This window comes from Myxocyprinus asiaticus, chromosome 46 (genome assembly GCF_019703515.2).
Source record: "Myxocyprinus asiaticus isolate MX2 ecotype Aquarium Trade chromosome 46, UBuf_Myxa_2, whole genome shotgun sequence".
In the NCBI taxonomy this organism is placed as follows: Eukaryota; Metazoa; Chordata; class Actinopteri; order Cypriniformes; family Catostomidae; genus Myxocyprinus; species Myxocyprinus asiaticus.
In genome coordinates this window covers 8,900,404-8,922,213 of record NC_059389.1, presented here as the reverse complement: position 1 = coordinate 8,922,213, position 21,810 = coordinate 8,900,404, and the positions used below count along the sequence as shown (strand labels likewise).

The window sequence follows — 21,810 nt, the reverse complement described above, 5'->3', positions numbered from 1 at the left end:
ATCTAGAGAGCAGGATGATCGATATAATGCCAATTATCATTATTACAGTAGATGTACCCAAAAATGATGAAATGAAATGAACACTTTTTACAATATTTACTACATTCACTACAACATGAAACATGAAAACAGATTTTTTTGTGACATTTCTACCAGTATATTTCAATATATTATTTTAGCCCATCCGTAATCTGTTGGTTGATTTTAGTATGGTTACACAAATGAAATACTGTGTTTGTTGCTTGGCCAAATGGGCAACATGCCGATAATCTCAAAACGGCCAAATATCAGCTGATTAATCGGACTGGTCGATATATCAGTCAGTGCATTTACATGCACTTTAGAAGTTTGATTTCATTCTAACTAAAACAATAATTCATCTTTTTAAAATGTTATGTGAACGCTTCAGTCCATAGGAAATCCGATTTTTGCGAAGTCAGAATAACAGGCATAAATAATGAGATTTAAGCTAAGCTTCGTCCAGCATGTGCACGATAATCGGATCACAACTGGTCTCTGCATTGTGTGCGTCTTCGGAAAGACAGAGGTGATGTGGACAGATTAAACCCTGCATATCTGGTGTCCTTCAAATATTCGATTACGTATTGTGTCATATACACTTTGTCAGACAGATGAATACCATAACTCGACTGCGCAAAAGCACGCTGTAGGGTGATTATTATTGCGCATGTAAATGTACTGACTCATAAGTAGTAACTCATATATTGGTGGAACTATGGTTACTTATTCTGCTGGATTTTATCAAAGAATCTAAAGTGTGGGTCTGCAGTTCCCTCAAAGTTTGCTATTGTGTGTTTGCTTGACCTCCGAGACCTGCTCTGGTTTGCTGGGGTTCGGCAGCTGCCCGCTCCTTAAACACACAGAGGCCTCTCTGTGCATTGGCAACCATGCGTTTCTATGGGCCTCACCTTCCCCCCTCGGTTTCCCCTCATTTTACTCTCCCATCCCCCCTTTCCATACGCCAGTAAAAAGACTTAACCTGGAGAGACCTTGCTGGAATCTTGAGGTCTTAAAATTGATAATCTGCAAATTAATCTCTTGACAAAGCAAAGGAGAGCAAAGCCAAAATGTGAAGCGAACATGGCCCCAAAAAATATTTGGACACTGGAAGGGATGTTTTGGGGCCACTCTATGCACTTTTGTGACACGTCAGCAAAGTTTCGAGACAAAGAATCCGCTTTGTAGCACTCCACCCTTTCCTTTTCACTGAAGTCCCCCTGAAACAACCAAGCAAGTCCAATTTCATAGAACTCGATTTAAAGAATGCTGCTGAAATGCAGTGGTGGAGTGGACAGGAGGGGTCAGTGCAAGAGGAACAATGTCCAACACTAAGCAGAAAAGGGGAAACAGATGTCGTCAAGGTATGCCATCCAATAAAACTCCTGGTTACACAAGTGGAAAGAATTCCTACCTCACTCTAAGGCAGCCATGGAAACATTGGTCCAAATCCCTTTTTTTTATTTTTATTTTTTTTTATTTTTTTCCAGAAGAAAGTTTGAGAAAAGAATACATTGCATGTTTAAGACTGTATAAACTGTATCCATATCCTTCACAAATTTCAGCACTTTTAACTGCGCTAGAATAACGCAAAATGTGTTGGGCAGATTTGAGTGCAAACGTTCTAGTTGTAATTGACCTTTGAAGTTTTTGAGTGTTTACATTCCCAAGCTGACAAGAAAATCTCTGATACCCCTGCTGAAAAAAGCCCCATCTTGAACCAGCCTAAGATGGTTTGCTGGTCTTAGCTGGTTTAAACTGGTCTCCCAGCCTGGCCAAGCTGGTCTTAGCTGGCTTATGCTGGTCCCCCAGCCTGACCAAGCTGATGTTAGATGGTTTAAGTTGGTCTCCATACCTGGCCAAACTGGTCTTAGCTGTTTTTGCTGGGCGGCCAGATGGTCTCTTTTCCTGACCTGCTGAACGTGCCTAAATCCCTTTAAATCAGCAAAATAGACCAGAATGACCCTGCGTTGGTTTAAGCTGCTTTTTTTGTCAGCAGGAACTTGACATAGAATTGTTTGATACGTAGAATACCACGCAAGAGGCCAAGGTGCAAGGTCCACAAGCCTGTTAAGTTTTTCAACTTGGCATTGGTGCTATAGAAGCACTCTTTTGTTTTTTTTTTGTTTTTTTTTTCACGTCATGTGGCACGTCACCCCCCAACGCTCTTCGTCATTGTGGTACAGCGACTTTACCATACTGTGTGAAGGAGGTGGGAAAAACCAAACACTTTTGTAGTCAGGGGCCCCTCTGTTGAAAACCCTGTTGCGACCATTTTTGGAGACAGGAGGCAGCTTGAAACGCATGTTATTATCACATCCCTAACAAAACGAGTACTTTGACAGATGGTACCATGGTGCATGCTGGTATCTGATGGTAATACCATGGTACTTTGATATATGCCTTGGTGTTTGCATTATACTCCAAGGTACTTTATTGACAAGAGTAATATTTTTCTAAGGTTCTTCAGCGAAAACCATTTTTTACCCTCATGGTAGTGTCTAAAAACCCATTGTAATACCATGGTACTTTCTATGTATGTACTGGCCCAGCTTATCATGGTTTGTTAGATAATGAATTAGTGTGTAGGCTCCTAACCTTTCTCCAGGGTTGAGAAAAATCTGTAGCCCTCAAGCAGGCACCCAGTTTAAGCCCTTGAGACATCTATGTGTTAGAAGGAGTGTAAGAAATATGCACCATTGTGGTTTCAACCCACTGTCTGTGTCTGTTAGTATTTCTCCAGAGCGTCAGCGCCTCCGCTGTCTCAGACTTTGAGGAAAGAGGAGGCTTTCACAACAGCTTAAACATATTTCCCATCCCTGCCCTTCTCCTCAAGCCTCCAAGTCGTCTGGGTCCAGCGCTAAAACACCCAACAAGCCATCCAAATCCACTATATCTTTCAAAGACATTGGCTGGTGGTATACTACCCATACTACTCTTACTACTTCTGTCATATATGTCTAAAGCATATATATACATACTGCTAAAACAGTGCAAGTAGTATGGTAGTATGCTATTCCAAACGTAGCATTTGCCTAATCACTTTTCCGCCTCAGAGGTGTATGTACCAGTTTCCTCCCCAATTCCCCATAAAATTCTTCTAGACCAGGGGTTGGCAACCTATGGCACGTGTGCCAGCATTGCATTCCAATCTACATCTTGATGTAAACCTTCCTCATGATCACGCAGCGTGTTTTCATGAGCTGAATGGGAGGCTAAACAAAAAGTTACAATGTGACAAGACTGCAGTATACCCAACAGACTTGTGCAGCACGTGCAAGCCATTCACGCATCACGAGCCAACAGCGCTTCACGGTCGGTTCATCGTGCGAGTAAACGTGCCCGCTTTGCTACGGTCAGGCTTTGCGGATGACAGCCTACATTCCGTATTTCATTTGTTTCTTTTTGAATTTAGAACAACACGTCATGTAGTAAGGAAAACACCACTATTAATTCTTGAGATTTCCAACCCAGCATACAGGTACACCCTCCTTAAACCATAGTCACACTCAAAATTACAGAAAACATAAACCCACATCGTGGGGTTCAAAAATCTGAGTCTATTCAAAATATAAATTAAAGCTGGAAATAAAGTTTTAGGATTTTGGAGTTGCAAAGGCTAAATAGTTGATCGGATTGTGATGCATGAATGGCTTGCATGCGCAGCGCAAGTCTCGTCACACTTAAATAGTGTTTAGCCTCCCATTCAGCTGATGAAAACACGCTGCATGATCGTGAGGTGGGATTACATCAAGATGTAGATTGGAATGCATGTGCGAAAAACTTCTTATAAATAAAATAGACTGCTCCTCTCGCTGTTGCTTGCATGCTAGTGATTACCCCTCTGTGTGATTTTGAAAAATGTATGACATAATATAAGAAATATTTAAGATTCCACACAATTTTGTGATCAGTACTAAAATAAGCAAATTTGTGACATTAACTGTTAACTCATTTTGTACAAAAGGACAAGTTTTCTTTCATTAAAGCACTTTCACAAGATGCTCTGTGAAAATTCACATGCAAGATTTTTTACATGCATGTTTTGCTCAAATTTTTCACTCAAACTGTTATGCTGATATATCATTTGTAATGAAAAATAAACCATTAAAATAGAAAAATGCAAAATAGAGACTTTTCACAAATGGACTCAAATTTGAGGGGGGTGGGGGCGTTAACACAGCCATTGACCAGGAAAATAAAAAATGGCACTCCATGTCAAAAATGTTGCCGACCCCTATTCTACATTCTTGAAGATACTTAACTAGGAAGGTGCTAATTTAAAATAATGTGCCCTTATTTCTTTTTCTGTTTCTTCATACTTTCTTTGCATACTTTTTTCGCCACTCCGCAGGCTATAGGAAGCACAGGCCTAAATTACAGAAATAAATCAGGTGGACACCCCTCTCAGGCAGTTGCTGGCAACCGCCCCAGTAACCCCCCACCACCACCACCCCAACCAGTCCACACAGGAAGGACTTGGGGTTGGGAACGACAGCGCAAAGGAAGTCTTTGTTTAAAGAGCTACTTTACCCAGAAACAATATGCTGCATTAATACGCCTGCCACTCAGTCTTGACCTGCTCATTTGAGCGTTTATAATCTCATTCATCATTCATGGAGAGCACATGATTGAATACACTGTCATGGATTCCATTCAGCAAACAAAGACATATGGCTGCAGGCAGTTAAAATAGTAAAAAAAAAAACAACAAAAAAAAACACTGAATCCTTATGCATTTCTTAGTTTCTAATTGCACAGGTATAGAGTGTCAAAATCTCCCAACGGCTTTTGCAGCATAAAAAACATGGATGCTTTCCAGTAATGACTTCATGGTGACTTGTGTATGCATTACACAGAAGAAATAAACCAGCAATGCTCTTATCTTAAAAAACTTCACTGAAAGTGGTGAAATAAAGCAATAAGCCACTTGAGGCTGTGCATTAGTGATATTACCATGAGCAAGGAGTATTTTACTGTGGTAAAATCACTACCACACAGCCTTGAGTGGCTTATTACTTTTTCATACTGAAAAAAAAAAAAACTGCTTAAAACAGCCTAAGATGGTCTACTAGTCTCCCCCAGTCTGGTAGTGCTGGTCTGATTTGCTGATTTAACGAGGTTTTGTGCAGTTGTCTGCTAAACCAGCTGTACACCAGCTTGACCAGGCTTGGAGACAACCAAACCAGCTTAGGTTGCTTTTAAGCTGTTTTTTCAGGAGGGTTAAATATGGTGGAAGACACCACTGTTCAATAAATAGTTACATTTATTAATAGTAATAATCAGATTAAACAGTTCTTCTGCCAAGTAATATTGTAGTTCATAAGTCAAAATGTAGGCTGTTTACGATTGCCAAGCATCATAGCAGCTTCCCACATTAATATTGAATGTGCTGTCATATGTTTGCATTTATCTGCATTTTACAAAAGCTTCAAATGTGGGACATCCCATTAGAATTCAGAGTCAGAATTGCTGTGGAATACTGGAAAAAGACACCAATCGAAAACCCATTTGGCGCCCATTTGAGCCCAATCTGATGTTGATCAGTTGCAGGCCTTTGTAATTTGGTTGAACGAAGCTGGTAGCTCTCTTTTGAGGTTTTACATTTTATTTTTTCGCTGGTTTCCAGCTTTTTCCAGAATGTATTTTATTAGATGGGTAGCATTTACTGCAACTGACACCCATTCGCCAAATGTGAAAAATGGAAAGCTGTCTATTTCTAGAGGCGTGTTTTGAGAAATAGTAATGTCAGGACTGTTTCCAGAAACGGTAATTGCAACCTTTTCAGAAACAAACCCATTTCCCAGCAACCCACTTGGTTTCAACCTCTTGTCTGTCACTCACTCCATCTCTCTCTTTCTCTCTCTTTCTTTTTTTTAAGACTCAGGCATGTCCTGGCTCCACTCCCTATATCAGTTTGCTTTATTTTCCTCCTGTATTGCTACCCTTATTTTGTCACGTTCACTCATTCAGATATGATATACTTCGCTGGATTATTGTGTAGCCTTCCTTTAGTGAAAAAAACTCTTCATTTTAAACGGAAAGATTCAAAGTCATGCTCGAGCTTGCATACTCTGTAATGACTTAAAATAGCTACACTTCTGGCAGTTTCATATTTTGTTGCTTTTTTCCACAATTGGGAAATCCTAGCTGGTTTGGATTAGGATACTGCAATTATGGCAGTTCAAATATCTGAACATTTGTAGATCCAGTGGTGTCCAATGGTGCATGTGGTGTACATCTGTTTGGAGAGCATAAACAGATCCAGGCTGATTTGCTCATTTGCCATTTGTTTCCTGTTTTGGGCTGTTAATTACAATTATTTGATCTGACCACCTATGAAAGTCAATAATTTATGCTATAAATACAAAATAGATGCGATCAGGATGTAGATGTGTATTTGTGCTTTTGCTGAATGTTTGTTAATGTGTATTTCTGTTAGGTGTGGGTCACGACAGTTTACATTTACGTTGAGTGGTGGTGGCGTAGTGGGCTAAAGCACAGAACTGGTAAGCAGAAGGTTGCCGGTTCGATTCCCACAGCCACCACCATTGTGTCCTTGAGCAAGGCACTCAACTCCAAGTTGCTCCGGGGGTGGGGGAATGTCACTGTAATAAGTGCAATGTAAGTCGCTTTGGATAAAAATGTTTGCCAAATGCATAAATGTAAATGTACGTTTTGTTATTTTTATTTAAGTACCTTCAGTGTGTTTTGATTTGGCTGTTAGACAGTTCCCGCGGTAACTCTCGGTAAGTTGCGTCTTTAAATCCACCTCCGCCAGTATGGCCATACACATTCAGATGGGATGTATTTGGCTGTTACGTCATTCTTTTTTCATTGTGCAGTGTAGACAGCTTTTATAGCAAAAAATAGTTCAACTTTTAAACTGCATTCTGTTCCATTAATTTGTGCTCTATCTAAAGATTAAAGTATTTTTTGGCTTTCTGCATGCCGCTACGTCTCGTGTACAGTGCTCTTGCTGCCCTGTTTTTCTAGACACACGGACAGTACGTGTCATCTACGCTTGCACCTGCCGTTTAATGTACGAAAGAGTATCACAAAGCAGTCGCAGTGTACATGCGTTGAACGTGTCTGAGTATACTTTGAAAGGCTGAGCACTTGACTGTGCGTCAGGCGTAATGCCAAGCGGAAAAACAAAGTATACCCCAACCCTTAACTGATTTGTATGCAAGAACATGTCTTATGTTCACACCTCCTAAGAAATGCATCTTGCAATCAGGTAAACTCAAAAAGACCCTAATTATTGAGGGTTTTCGTAGTCAATTTGTCATTCAGGCAACCCACTGACTAGTCAGGCAACCCACTGACTTAGATTTTTTAAATATGTAGTTTTGCACATCGTTTCTGTTTTTACCCAGCCCTCATAGCATTCCCATTTTATTCACAGGTAATACATGTAGATGGCACTAATAGGATGACCATTCTAGAGGACAAACTGCCTCATATCTTTGGCTTTACGCTGCTGGGAGAATATATCTACTGGACAGACTGGCAGAGGAGGAGCATAGAAAGAGTTCACATCACCAACGCCACCCGTGAGGTCATCGTCGAGCAGCTTCCTGACCTCATGGGTCTCAAAGCCACGAAAGTCACAGAAACTTCTGGTAAGATCATTTACTTTCAGATCTGTTAAACCTAACCTTGTGTAATGGTGTAAATCCATTCTGTAAATCCCCCCCCCCCCCAAATTAGCAAAGAGAATGTGAAAACAAGTCTCCAGATTCAATCTAGGCCTGATTATAAGGCTATGAGGTCAGTGCCTGTCCATAAAGCTGATACGTTTATGGCTTTTGTGTGTTTTCAGGCACCAATGGCTGTGCAGAAAACAATGGCGGCTGCAGTCATCTGTGTTTCCATCGACCTCAAGGTCTGAGCTGCGCCTGCCCAATGGGCCTAGAGCTTCTGAGTGATTTAAGGACGTGTGTGGTGCCAGAGGCCTTCCTGCTCTTCACCAACCGCGCTGACATCCGCAGCATCTCGCTGGGCACCAACAGCAACGATGTGCCCATTCCGCTCACTGGGGTCAAGGAGGCCTCTGCACTTGACTTTGACGTTTTAGAGAACAGAATCTACTGGACTGATGTCAGCACTAAGGTACAAAATGAGATGTACGTGTGTGTGTGTGTGTGTGTGTGTGTGTGTTTTGTTTTTTCATAAAAGCTTTTTTAGGAAGTTGTGATTGTGATTGCTTTAGACATTTCAAAAACTGTATATGATTGTTTAAAGCTGAACTAAGTGCTTTCTGTGCCTCTAGTGTCACCAAATTGAATTACCAAAATAATGATTGTTGTCAAACAGTCTTCCCAGGTTTCCCCAAACATTTCATTGGTCATTCAAATAGTCCTGCCCCCAACTCACTCTGTTGGTTTTTTTATAACTTCTTTTGTGTTCTACTGAAGAAAGTAAATGTATTTAAATTTTTTGGAGAACAGTTCATTTTTAGCTGGAATAGGAGAAACACCAAAGAGATTGCACACTACACTTTCAGGTTTTTATTTTCAGAATTACTCGTGTGAATGAACTGGGGTTCACAAAAATTTGAATCACCGAGTTTTACTTCCGGATTGGATGATAAAGCAATGCCATCAGCGTCTAACCCAAAGCAGCTGTTGGGCTCAGATGTAAAACATCAATAAAAAAGATTCCACTGTCTTCTAGTAGATTCGAATATATGCTGCAAAGTCCAACATACTTGATCTCAATAGCTCTAGCTCAATAGCTCGAAAAAGTTTAAAGGAGTCAACCAGAATGCTTTTTAAGTGAGATTCTGCAAGTATCGTGTGGCCATTTAGCCACTCAAAACGCTAGAGAATCTTTAAAAATATCATGTTTTACAGTGAATTGTCTGTTATGAAGCAGCATTAAAGACCTAATGGAGTTTTGTGTCTTTTAGTCCATGTGTTAGCTTTGAGGCCATCAACAGTATATGCTAGTGTACTCTTAAAAGTTCACAAAATAAATGTTTTGCATATACTGTATATGCATTTAATATGTACAGTCTTTCTCTTCTGGGAAAACTGACCCAGATTTTTGATGACTCATCTTGCACTCAGGGGCATGCCCAGTTATTTGTCCAATCACATGCACTCTAGAACTTATACCACTTGCCTCTGATAGGAAGATAGGAATTACATCAACACTGAAAAGAAAACTGTTCTCGTCAAGCCATTTAATGGGGACTAATGGTTTTTGCATTAGCATTTTGTTGCTTACTTGATTGCTTTTCTTGTAGACTATAAGCAGAGCCTTCATGAATGGCAGTTTTGTTGAACCAGTGATTGAGTTTGGTTTGGACTATCCTGAGGGCATGGCCGTGGACTGGATGGGTCGAAACCTCTACTGGGCCGACACTGGCACCAACCGCATTGAGGTGGCTCGCCTGGATGGCCAGTACCGACAAGTGCTGGTGTGCAAAGATCTGGACAACCCACGCTCTCTTGCTCTGGACCCAGCTAATGGGTAGGACCACTGGCTTCTCAGTGTATTACATGCCTTCTCAACTAATCTTATATTTTCAATTTAACAAATTACTTATTGGTGCAGGAGATATTTATTTTAGCTATACTTGCCTGCTGTAAAACCATCTTGAACCAAAATAAGGTGGTATGGTGGTGTTAGCTGGCCAATAAGCTTGTTTTCACTGGTCAGGCTGGTCTAGTTTGATGGTTTTTTAAAGGTTGAGTGCACTTGTCTGCTGGTCAGACTGGGAGACCATCTAAACCAGCCAAGACCTGTAAACCACTGCTTTTTTTATTATTGTATTAGGGGCTTTGACAGTTTATTGATAACAAACATAGAAAGATGACAGGAAATAATGTCAGAAGAATCAAGACACAATGCAAGTCAGATTCAAGCCTGCATTTCCAGCACAAGCACCATGGCTCAGAATGCTTAGAGCACATGTGCTAACTGCTAGGCCTCAGCTCCAAGTATTTCAGCTATCCTGTGCCTTTTAAATGTATAGCACATTATTTCTAACCTAGCATATGCCATCTTGTACATGCAGTGTAGTGCACCCCATCTCGTGTTTTGGTTAACCATATGCCTCTAAAGTTCCGTAACCCGATAATTTCTCTAATCGATAATTACCACTACTTTTAATATCTGATAGGCGCATAAAACCCATGCATACTCACACACTCAAACCCACACTCAGTCATTGGTATTACAGCACTCCCTAAGGGCATCAAGTTGTATGTGTGGCAGAAGACAAGTGGCAACATGCCACAGTCCCTGTATGTGGCTCACAGGAGTGAAGTCATGTCCTCCAGCACCCAGAAGGCATTCCTGTGGCTTCTGAAGAACGGCTGTCTCTATTAGCCAACACATTCTTCTGCATTGTCTCTTCTCACCTTAACACTGAGAGGTGTTGACTTAGCCCAGAGGTGTAAATGAACGGGTTGAGAGAGTAGATAGACATTCTTTTCAAATCTTGCTTGCCCAATTGGAGGAAAGAGTAATATCTGTAGTGTTTAACAGCCCTTACATATGTGCTTATTTATTTAATAGTAATAACTTTATAAATAAAATAATAATTTCAATATCCATTAAAAAGGTGCTATTTCTTAAATAAAATTAGTTTATGCTAACATGAGTAATAAAAAAATCAAATAAATACAGTATGTACTATTAATAATAATATGTATTTACTTAATAAACATAAGTTAATAAATAAAACAGTAACGTAAATATTGATTTACAAATTCTTTTCAATATTTAAAACAATTAATTTAGTGTTATGCTAATTTGTGTATTTTAAAATCAAATAATAAACAGTAATTAATCAATCAAAAATATTATGTACTATTAGTATAAGCATTTATTTAAAAATATTAATAACTACATCAAATAACTGAAATCTTTTAAAAATCTTTAATAATAAATAACATTTGTTTATAATGCTAATTTGTGTATTTTAAAATTGAATAATACAATTAAATATATTACACTGAAAAAATGTAATAATAATAAATCAAATAATTACATACATATTTATTATTAATACATATTAATACAAATATGTAAATATTTGGTGATATTTTTTAAGTAATTATGGTGTATAGAATGTTTTTCTTTGATTCAGAGTTTTCTTTTAAACAACCTGCCCAAGGACGTGAGATGAACATTTGTCTTTTATATATATATATAAATCTGGCACATTTATTGTCCCTGATTAATAAATACAAATAGTTTTTGTTTGATGTGGGGTCAAGTAATCTGTTGTAATGATATGGGTCTGCAGGTACATGTACTGGACTGAATGGGGAGGTCGTCCCAGGATAGCTCGTGCATACATGGACGGAAGTAATATCGTAACTTTGGTAGACAAAGTGGGCCGAGCCAATGGACTCACAATCGACTACATCGACCACCGGCTCTACTGGACAGACCTGGACACCTGCATGATCGAGTCTACAAACATGCAAGGTAGCAAACTGTTTGAATTGTGATTCTGTCCAAGGTTTTGAAAACCTTAATATGATTAATCATGAATGCCTCATAAATTGCTGGAAATCCAAATACATTTATTTATCATCATAATCATCAGATTATTCAGGTGTAGCTCAATTGGCAGAGCATTGCGCTAGCGATTTTGGGCTTTTTTGACAGCAAGAACATTTAATTTGAAAAAATGTGTCTCGAGACACCTGCATTCTGTTCTATTCATTGTGGTGCTTCTGGCTTTTTAACACCTGCCAAATGCATAAATTGAAATGAAATAGCTTTGTGTTACAATATTAAACGACCCAACCTCTTGTAATAAACTAAAAGGTTGCTAAACGTCCTCAGGTTTGCAGAGGGAAATAGTGGCCGACGATCTTCCCAATCCGTTTGGTCTCACCCAATATCGTGACTACATCTACTGGACAGATTGGAACCTGCGCAGTATTGAGCGGGCGGACAAGCGTACTGGGCTGAACCGCACAGTGGTGCAGGGAAACCTGGAATACGTAATGGATATCCTGGTTTTCCACTCCTCCAGACAAGATGGCGCCAATGAGTGTTCGCAGAACAATGGCAACTGTGCTCATCTCTGCCTGGCGTCACCCTCTGGAGCCCAGTGTCGCTGTGCTTCTCACTACACCCTAGAGGCAAACGGACGCAACTGCAGCTGTGAGTATTGGTGCACAGGCATTTTGGAGGGAGCATGTGGGATGTTGGGCTCAAGGAGTTTTGATATGTAAAATTCCAGTTCTGTGGTTTGCTTCATTGTATCGCAACGCTTGGTCCTTCTTTGGCCCTTTTTCAAATTAGTTTAGTTGGCGGTCCAAAATTAAACAAAATAGCTGGCCATATTGTGTCTGAAATGCCAGCTGCTCAATATTAACTTCTTATTTATAGAATTGTTGTTCTCTTCTTGTTAAAATACTCTTCCTTGTGTTATATTGCTTGATTAAATATGTTTTACTATTTCTTGAATAAAATGCATTGTTTTCAGACTTCAGCAGACATTATAGGCAATGTAATCTATGGCCCCTCAGCCATAAAGTTCATTGGGTTTTACTGACATTAAAGTGAGTCATAGCCTTTAAGGATGTAATTGGCAGATTGAAACTCCATTAGAAAACAATGGCTACCGGCCATGCAAAACTCAGGCATATGCATTTAATTCCTTATAAGCTTAAAAATTACAGAACTTGGATTAAAAGTGCGAGCCAGGGAGTACGTTGAGAGCATTTGGCCAAGGTTACAGAGGTCTTGGCAACACTAGTATGTTCCTTCTTTAAAACTCCCTCTCGTTTCTTCATTCCTCCATGGCCTTGAGGGAAAGCCTGATTGCACTTAGTTTGGATGATTGCATTAGCTGTTAGTCATGATCTGCACCTTCACATAAGAGGAATGGAGCTGGCATCAGAACATCCATTGCTGACCTTTGCTTGTCTAACTCTGGCTATGTTTGGAATAGCATACTAACATACTTCTCTTAATATTGCTGTAGTAATTAGTATGTATACTGGACAGATTATGCACATTTTCTGTATTCTAGGAATACCCTAATGAACAAGTATATTTGTCAGAATGCGCAGTATACAACAGAGCATACTGCACAGATTGCTGTGTAGCATGACTTTATCTTCCATTCCCAGTGTGACAAATAACCCAAAATGTTTACAGAAGTTTTAAAGTCTTTATTTTGATTCATTATTTTATCAGGATGCCAAAAGTCAAGACATTTTGAACTAAAAATGCTAAATGGCTAAGATGGTAAGCAGTGTATACTGTGCAGTATGAAGTAAGTTTCCATCCCTGATTCTCACCCTCTTGCTGCTTTGCTTAACAGCGCCCTCTAGCTTCCTGCTCTTCAGTCAAAAGAGCTCCATCAGTCGAGTGGTCCTGGGAGAACAGAGTCCAGACATGATTTTGCCCATCCACGTCATGAAGAATCTGCGAGCCATCAGCTTCGACCCTCTGGAGCGCTTGGTCTACTGGGTGGATGGCCGACAGAACATCCGCAGGGCCCGAGACGACGGCACACAGGTCACTGTTAAAAACAAAACTACACTGTAAATTTGCAGTAACATCTGTAACTACGAAATTTAATCTGAAAAAATTCAAAGGTTTTTGATTGGCCAGCCAAATTAGCATAGTTACTGTGTAAAAATTTTTTGTAAATATATTTTAATTGTATTATATGCTTAGAGTGATTAATTATTCATATTCATTATAATGTATGTTTGTGTATATATGTTAACACATGATGCAAAGTCGCATTATGTTTAAAATTATATAAATAACACTATGTAACACAATTTTTGTTCCTGGGTTGTAAGTGTTATTTCCTAATTGCTTATGCCTCAGAAGTATAGAAAATGGCTATTATTCCCCACAAACTTTGCTTTTGTGACCAGGACAGTGATATTTTTAAAAATACGGGTGAATTTGTGTCTTTTCGTTCATATAAAGTCAGAAAAAAACAACATATGAATCCAAATTAACATGTATTTATACTAAAGTAAAACAAAAATGAATACAAAAGATTTAGAAGTGAGTAGTTTTTCGGGATTTACGATTATACTGTAAACCACTTTCATGAATCAGCCCCCAAATGTAGTCTCCCATCATGTTCTTGTTATACTGTCCTTGGTAGCGGCTTTCAAAGTCCAGTATATCCTGATGGAAGCGCTCGCCTTGCTCCTCGTGTGCTCCCATGTTCTCCTTGAATTTATCAAGATGAGCATCAAGGATATGGACTTTGAGGGACATCCTACAGCCCATTGTGCCGTAGTCCTCAAGTCTCAACCAGCTACACATCATTTTCAGCCTTGTAATTGTCCAGGAAGTCCCGAATCACTGCGACAAAGCTGTTCCAAGCCGCTTTCTCCTTACTAGTGAGCTTCTTGGGGAATTCATCACACTCCAGGATCTTCTTTATCTGTTGTCCGACGAAGACACCGACTTTGACCTTTGCCTTAGACAGCTTAGGGAAGAAGTCTTGAAGGTACTTGAAGGCTGCCGACTCCTTATCTAGAGCTCTGACAGATTGTTTCATAAGGCCCAGTTTGATGTGCAGTGGTGGCATCAGCACCTTCCGGAGGTCCACCAGTGGCTCCCACTTAACGTTGTTCCTCCCCACAGAGAACTCAGTCCGCTGTGGCCAGTCCCGCCTGTGGTAATGTGCCTTGGTCTCCCTGCTGTCCCAAAGGCGTCCCAAAATTTTTTTTTAAATTAAAAACTTTTACAATTTAAAAAATTAACAAATTTTATAACATAAAATTCCAAGCAACAATTGTCCATCTTTCCTTCCGGAGTTTTTTGCAGTGCTCGCAGGTGAAATGAGGTGCCCAGGGTTTGTCTTGATCCCCGACAGGCATGCCGAAATATGCCTTGTAGGCCTCACACATCTTAGCAGATGCTTCCACGGAGTACTTTTTCGCTCTTGTCTTGATAAATTGGCCACAGACATAGCAAAATGTGTCTGCCGGATGCTTGCAGCCTCTTGATGCCATCTCAGAAAAAATGCAGATATGTATCCACTTAGGCAGCTGGAACTAAACTGAACTGGTGGGCTTAAGGCCCCTGTATTTATACTACTATTTATATTACTGGAAAGTTCTAGAAAGTTCTAGAAGTTACTCCAAGTTTACTCAGCACTGAATCTATCTGGAATGTTCTGGAAAATAGATAAATTTCAAAATATCACTGTCCTGGTCACAAAAGCAATGTTTGTGGGGAATAATAGCCATTTTCTATACTTTTGAGGCATAAGCAATTAGGAAATAACACTTACTATCCAGGAACCAAAAAAAAACAAAAAACATTTGTTACACGGTGTAATGTGTGTGTATGTATGTATGTGTATATATATATAGTTGCAATTGAAATTATTCAACCCCCCAAGACAGTAAGGATTTACCATGGTAAGCTTTTTTGATGAATTTTTAAACTTTATATCAGTTGAGTGACGCATTCAAAGTCATAGTGTGAATATATAACCTAATATTTCTAAATAGCAGGATTTTTTAAAAATACAGCCATGTCATTATTATCCAACCCCTATTGCATGTAGCTGTTTCTTAAATATGTATGGCTACACAAGTAATTGTTTTAAAACAAAATTAAATCATCAATCTGCAATGGCACTTATTTAAGTTTTAAAATGTAAGTTTAGCATTGCAAGCAAAAATGTATTTCTGTGCAAAAAATGCAATTTAAAAATAAGCTGTCTCAAAAGCTAATAGAGGAGATTATTTCATTACACAAGAAAGGTCATGGCTAAAAGTACATTTCCAAGGCACTTCAATTTCCAATAGACAAAGTTGGCAGCACCATTCATATATTTTTTAAATATGGTACAACAGCAACCTTCTTGGGGTGTGGAAGAAAGCAAAACTTCACCAAGGGAAATGTTGACTTGAATATTTAAGAAGTAATTAGGAAAGACCTGTGGAGTCCTGGAAGAAGGTTTTATAGATGTATGACACTAAACTGAAAACGAGTTTTAGACCCATGGGTCAGCAGTACGTCTGGAGTAAGATGACGAGGTGATGACAAGAACGACGCCATCCCCACAGTCAAGCATGGAGGTGGGTCAGTCCTGTTATGGGGGTGTTTTGCGGCTGCAGGAAACGGCTATCCTGACTATGTGACTGACACCATGGATTCTGTCAGATATCAGGCCATTTTGGCATGAAAAATGTGATGGCATCTGTGTGTAAATTGGAGCTCAGTGATCACTGGACTTTCCAGCAAGACAATAACACCAAAGATACATCCAAGTTGTCCAAAATCTCATTCAGGAATAGGTCGTGGAACGTCCTTAAATGGCCCTTTCAGTCCATCATTAAAATCCCATTGCATACCTTTGTTGGGATTTCAAGGAAGCAGTGGCAGCACAGATACCAAAGAATGTCAATGAGCTGGAAGCTTTTGCTCATGAGAAATGTGTACAATTTCTAATAGAGAGGTGTCCGAAGCCTGACAACACTTACCTGAAACATTTATTTACTGTTATTAAGGATAAAGGATGCTCCACAAATGATTGACTTTGGGGGTTAAATATTTTTGACATGACATTTGTGGAGAGAATTTGTTATTTTTTTATTTTAAAATTTGGGTAAACTGAACTCTTTGTTCTCAAAATCACTCAAATGTGTATTAAAAACTTACTTTGACTGTTTTAGTTGATGTGTTTTAATTCACAACACCAGAATGTATTGCTGGTCAGGGGGGGTTGAATAATTTTGATTACAACTGTGTGTGTGTGTGTGTGTGTATATATATAATATTGCATAAATTATTAGCACTTTATTAGGAACACTGTGGTCCTAATAAAGTGCCCGACATGGTCTTCTGATGTTGTAGCCCATCTGCCTCCTGAGATGCTATTCTGCTCACTACAATTTTACAGAGTGGTTATCTGAGTTACCATAGCCTTACTGTCAGCTCGAACAAGTTTGGCCATTCTCCGTTTACCGTTCTCATCAACAAGGCGTTTCCGTCCGCAGAACTGCCACTTACTGTATGTTTTTTGTTTTTGGCACCATTTTGAGTAAACTTGTTGTGCGTGAAAATCCCAGTTGATCAGAAGTTACAGAAATACTCAAACCAGCCCGTCTGGCACCAACAATCATGCCACACTCAGTCACTGAGAATAAATATTTTCCCCATTCTAATAGTTGATGTGAACATTAACTGAAGCTCCTGACCCTTATCTGCATGATTTTATGCATTGCACTGCTGCCACATGATTGGCTGATTAGATAATCACGAGTAAGTAGGTGTACAAGTGTTCCTAATAAAGTTCTCTGTATATGTGAGCACATGATGCACAGTCACCAGTATGTTTAAAATTATATCATGTATATCCAAAATATTGCATAAATTATATATATATATATATATATATATATGTTAGCACATGATACATAGTCACCTGTATTTTTTAAATTATGTAAATAATATATATCTATAATAATGCATAAATTACAGTATGTGTATCTAAATACTACTGTTTTGATTTTTTGTTTTAACATTTTTTTTCTCAGGCATCTACGGTTATGACCCCAACCGGTCTCCACTCAAAGCAGCCCCATGACCTGAGTCTGGACCCCTACAGCCGTACCGTCTACTGGACCTGTGAGTCCACTAACACCATTAACATCCACCGCTTGGATGGCCACATTATTGGAGAGGTCCTGCGAGATGACGTGGACAAGCCACGCGCTATCGTAGTGAACGCAGAGAAAGGGTAAGATAGAGTAGGAATTTTATAAGTATTTTACATTTTGTGCATTTGATAGATTGCTTGTGTGTATGTCTCACAATAATCAAGAACGTTATGGCAAATTTACATTATATGCTACACCAACAAAGAAAGCTATTGCCCTTTAAAGTCACAATGAAAGGGCACTCACAACCTGTTTTACTTTTCAGGTAAAAAAAAATAAAAAGTGGCTGTCCTGTACAAAAATGAAGCCAGACCTGAATGTGATTTTGCTATGACAATGCTTAAATAGTTATTTGGCTATTGGTTAACATAATACAATAGCACGATGGGCCTAGTTGATGTTAGTGTCATTTCAGAGGCAGAGCAAGTTGTTTGTTGTGCGTATTGGCTTACTCTGTCCATAACCTCAGTGTCCGATTTCTTTGTTTAGCTTTGTTATAGGTTTGGCTATGTTCCATAAACATAAACGCACCTGATAGAGTGCTTATTGCTATATGGTTGGCGGACTTTTAATTACAATGCACAACTGAAACTCTAATGACGGGGCACTTCGCCATTGCTTTCGTATTGTTGGAAAGCTCTGATTCCAACCATGCCTCTTCAATAGGCAAATATGTGGAACAGATGGGCCTCTGTGGTCCCCAGGCCGCGGCACTCACTAGCGGGTCGACCATGAGCAGGCGTTGGCCTCCTGCTCTGTAATTGTGTATCCCATTGTTAGTGAGAACGTCATCAGTGGGTTTTCTATTTGCGTCTCACCCTCACAGCCTCATCTGGGTGGTGCGGAGGGGACTTCTCCAATAATAGAGCCCGGACAGACGAATCACGGCATACAAACAAACACGTAATGTTTGTTTTTGCGTCTGAGATCAAGCTACTTTTTGCCGTTTTTCTGTAATCCACTTGCTTATATTTTTATCCTGAGTGTATCCCTTTATATTCAGTCTTGCATTTTATTCCTGATCTCATTATCCTTCTTTGTTTATGAGATGTCGCTTTATAGAATCAGCATTTTTGGCTGTGTCTGTAATAGTTTGTGTATTGTTTTTGTTAATTGATTAACTGTTTAGTCTAAAGAGCATAGATGATTGCGTTTCGTTGATTTGCTCAGATTCTTTGCCTCATAACGTGATCCAAGATTGTTGCGCTGACCCTCGCCAAAAGCGGCAGCAGTTTGTTTACCTCTAACGTAAACCATTTGGACCGGATCTGGATCCAAAATGGTGTCTCAACTGGATCAAACAACTCTAAATGTACTTCAAAATCATATTTGAATAGTTCTTTTTTTTTTTTTCATCAGTGTTGTTTTCACTCAGTTTTTCCAACCTTTTTAGGTAGTAAAAGATCAAAACAGAATTCTCAAAGAATTTAACATAAGGGTTTGTTTAACGTCGCAGGTGGAAATTATATTACGTTATACGCTACGATTTTGGCGAGCACATACCCTATAGCGCACTGACTCACAAGAGATGTCTTCAGATCCAATCTGTCAACCAAACCAATTTTGAGGGTTATTAATTTCTACTGTACCCTACTTAGCATAGGGAATATCAAATATAATGTTATACATTATATTCGAGAAGTAGCAGTGTTTTGTTTTGAAGTAGTATGCACTGTTGCTGTGATATTTAATTACATTTTTGGAGACACTCAGGTACTATATTGGCAGAGAAATCTATATCACCAAAGCGGAACAAAATTGCTAGCAGATGCAAATTGTGGGTTTCCCAGACAGCAACTGAAAACAATGGAGCAAACCCACCACTGACAGTTATCGCAAAATTCCCTTAGACATAACATTAGGGGTTTAAAGTGTCTTTGATGTGTGAAAAGGTATAATAATTCTCTCATATAGTCTAAACATTTGTAAAACATGGCACCATGAAAGGCACTCTCACTGTCCAACAAATGAGTGTTGATCCAAACACACAGATCATTTTTAGAATGAACTGCAATAACATAAATTACAGCGAACACCTTTATGAAATGTTGACACATCTTGCAAAATGTAGTTTAGAAACCAAATAAACTCACATTACGTTTAATATCTTTGTTCCCGCAGGTACATGTATTTCACCACGGTGCAGGATCGCTCGGCTAAAATCGAAGGTGCCTCTTTGGATGGGACAGAGCGTGAATCTCTCTTCACAACCGGCCTGATCCGACCTGTGGCGCTGGCTCTTGACAATAAGCTGGGCAAACTGTTCTGGGTTGATGCGGACCTGAAACGAATTGAAAGCAGTGACCTGTCTGGTAAATACTAGTTTAACACATTTTTGAATATTATATCTAATGGGATATGTTGTAAATTTAGTTGAAACTTGCATGTCTGTGTTAATTAATGCAGTCATTTGCACTGGATATGATAAGATGCACCGGTACTTAAATTTATTTTCAAAACTTGGGTCAACATAAAATGCCGTTGGCAGCCAAAGTTATTTCCCTATTTTTATGTGTTTCTGGGTGAAATGGGATATTTTATGAGAAACATTTTAGGTTATTTTAAAATATGAATTGATTTTATCGGTTTGGAATGAATTGGATCATGAAAAGTGGGCGTTACATACCAGAACAGAGCCAGGTGGTTGGAGGAGAGGAGTTTAAAAATACGAGGGGTTGGTGACGTCAGCCAAAAAGGAAAATTGTCAGACAGGGGAGCAACTTATGAAAGATTAAAAAGACAAAAATTATGAAAATTACAATGGAAAAAAACAGAGCAATGAATTGCGAACAGTAAGACTAGGACTGTGTATTTTGATTTCATGCAGACTTAAAAATAATCTAAAATAAATAGTATAAGTTTCTGTTGTTTGTGATATTGTATTGTGACATAATGAAAACCAAATGTTCCCATACCTCAACTATAATTTATTTTGAAGATCAATTTTGATGTCAGAATGTTGCCTAAAAGATTAGGTCTTTTCCCTCTCCATGTTCTCATGCAAGCACTTAACCATACATGTAATTTGAATCTTGATGCTCTGTATGTTTTTATTACATTTGGACTCTTTTGTTGTTTCCTGTCTTGTAATGTATCGTCATGGGCAAATTGAATGTAATCACTTCAGCAATATTCTGGAACATTGTGTGAAAGAGAAGAAACTACAACTTTCTGATTTCTAACCTCTCCATTGAGATGGAAGTAAAACAGATGCACGTAGAGAGCACAGATCACTTCCCAATGACACATTCTATATTTACACTGTGTCCTGTCAATACTGTCTAGTCTAAACTAATCAAAACAGTTTAGTCTGTGCTGTCTAAACTGTGTACGTACAATGACATATCCAGGGCTCTACTGGCCTGATGGCCCGCGGCCAATGACAAAGAGTTTGCAGACAATTGACGGAACCGTCTCATGTCATATCCCAATAATAGGACTGCGTTTTCAGTACATGTTATGTTCGTAATCATGTGAAGTACATGTGATTTTATGACTTTCAAACTTTAAAATTTGTATTTTTGTGATGTGTTAAACGTTGTTTAATTCTGCTGATTTATATACTATATGTACACTTACTGAACACTTTATTAGAACACCTGCGCACCTACTTATTAATGCGATTATCTAATCAGCCAATCGTGTGAAAGTAGTGCAGTGCATGAAATCATGCAGATATGGGTCAGGAGCTTCATTTAATGTTCACACCAACCATCAGAATGGGTAAAAAATTTGATCTTCGTGATTTTGACCGTGGCATGACTGTTGGTACCAGACGGGCTGGTTTGAGTATTTATGTAACTGCTGATCTCCTGGGATTTTCACGCACAACAGTCTCTAGAGTTTACTCAGAATGGTGCCAAAAACAAAAAACATCCAGTGAGCGGCAGATCTGCAGACAGAAATGCCTTGCTGATGATAGAGGTCAACGGAGATTGGCCAGACTGGTTCGAGCTGACAGAAAGGCTACGGTAACTCAGATAACCACTCTGTACAATTGTTATGAGCAGAATAGCATCTCAGAATGTACAACACGTGGAACCTTGAGGCGGATGGGCTACAACATCAGAAGACCATGTCGGGCACTTCATTAGCACCATAGTGTTCTTAATAAAGTGCACAGTAAGTGTGTGTCACCAATGTGACTTTATGACATTCATGA

The 21,810-nt window shown here is 39.1% G+C and overlaps 1 protein-coding gene across 1 annotated transcript in view; it reads left to right on the top strand.

The window, feature by feature from the left end:
* The window catches only part of lrp5 (low density lipoprotein receptor-related protein 5), a 90,992-nt gene that overhangs the window by 63,076 nt on the left and 6,106 nt on the right, over positions 1–21,810 (top strand). Inside the window, exons 9-16 of the mRNA XM_051689667.1 lie at positions 7,427–7,643; positions 7,844–8,133; positions 9,272–9,498; positions 11,282–11,466; positions 11,830–12,153; positions 13,322–13,518; positions 17,526–17,728; positions 19,770–19,960. Coding sequence (XP_051545627.1) covers positions 7,427–7,643; positions 7,844–8,133; positions 9,272–9,498; positions 11,282–11,466; positions 11,830–12,153; positions 13,322–13,518; positions 17,526–17,728; positions 19,770–19,960 — 1,834 coding nt within the window. The remainder of the gene's footprint in view (positions 1–7,426; positions 7,644–7,843; positions 8,134–9,271; positions 9,499–11,281; positions 11,467–11,829; positions 12,154–13,321; positions 13,519–17,525; positions 17,729–19,769; positions 19,961–21,810) is intronic.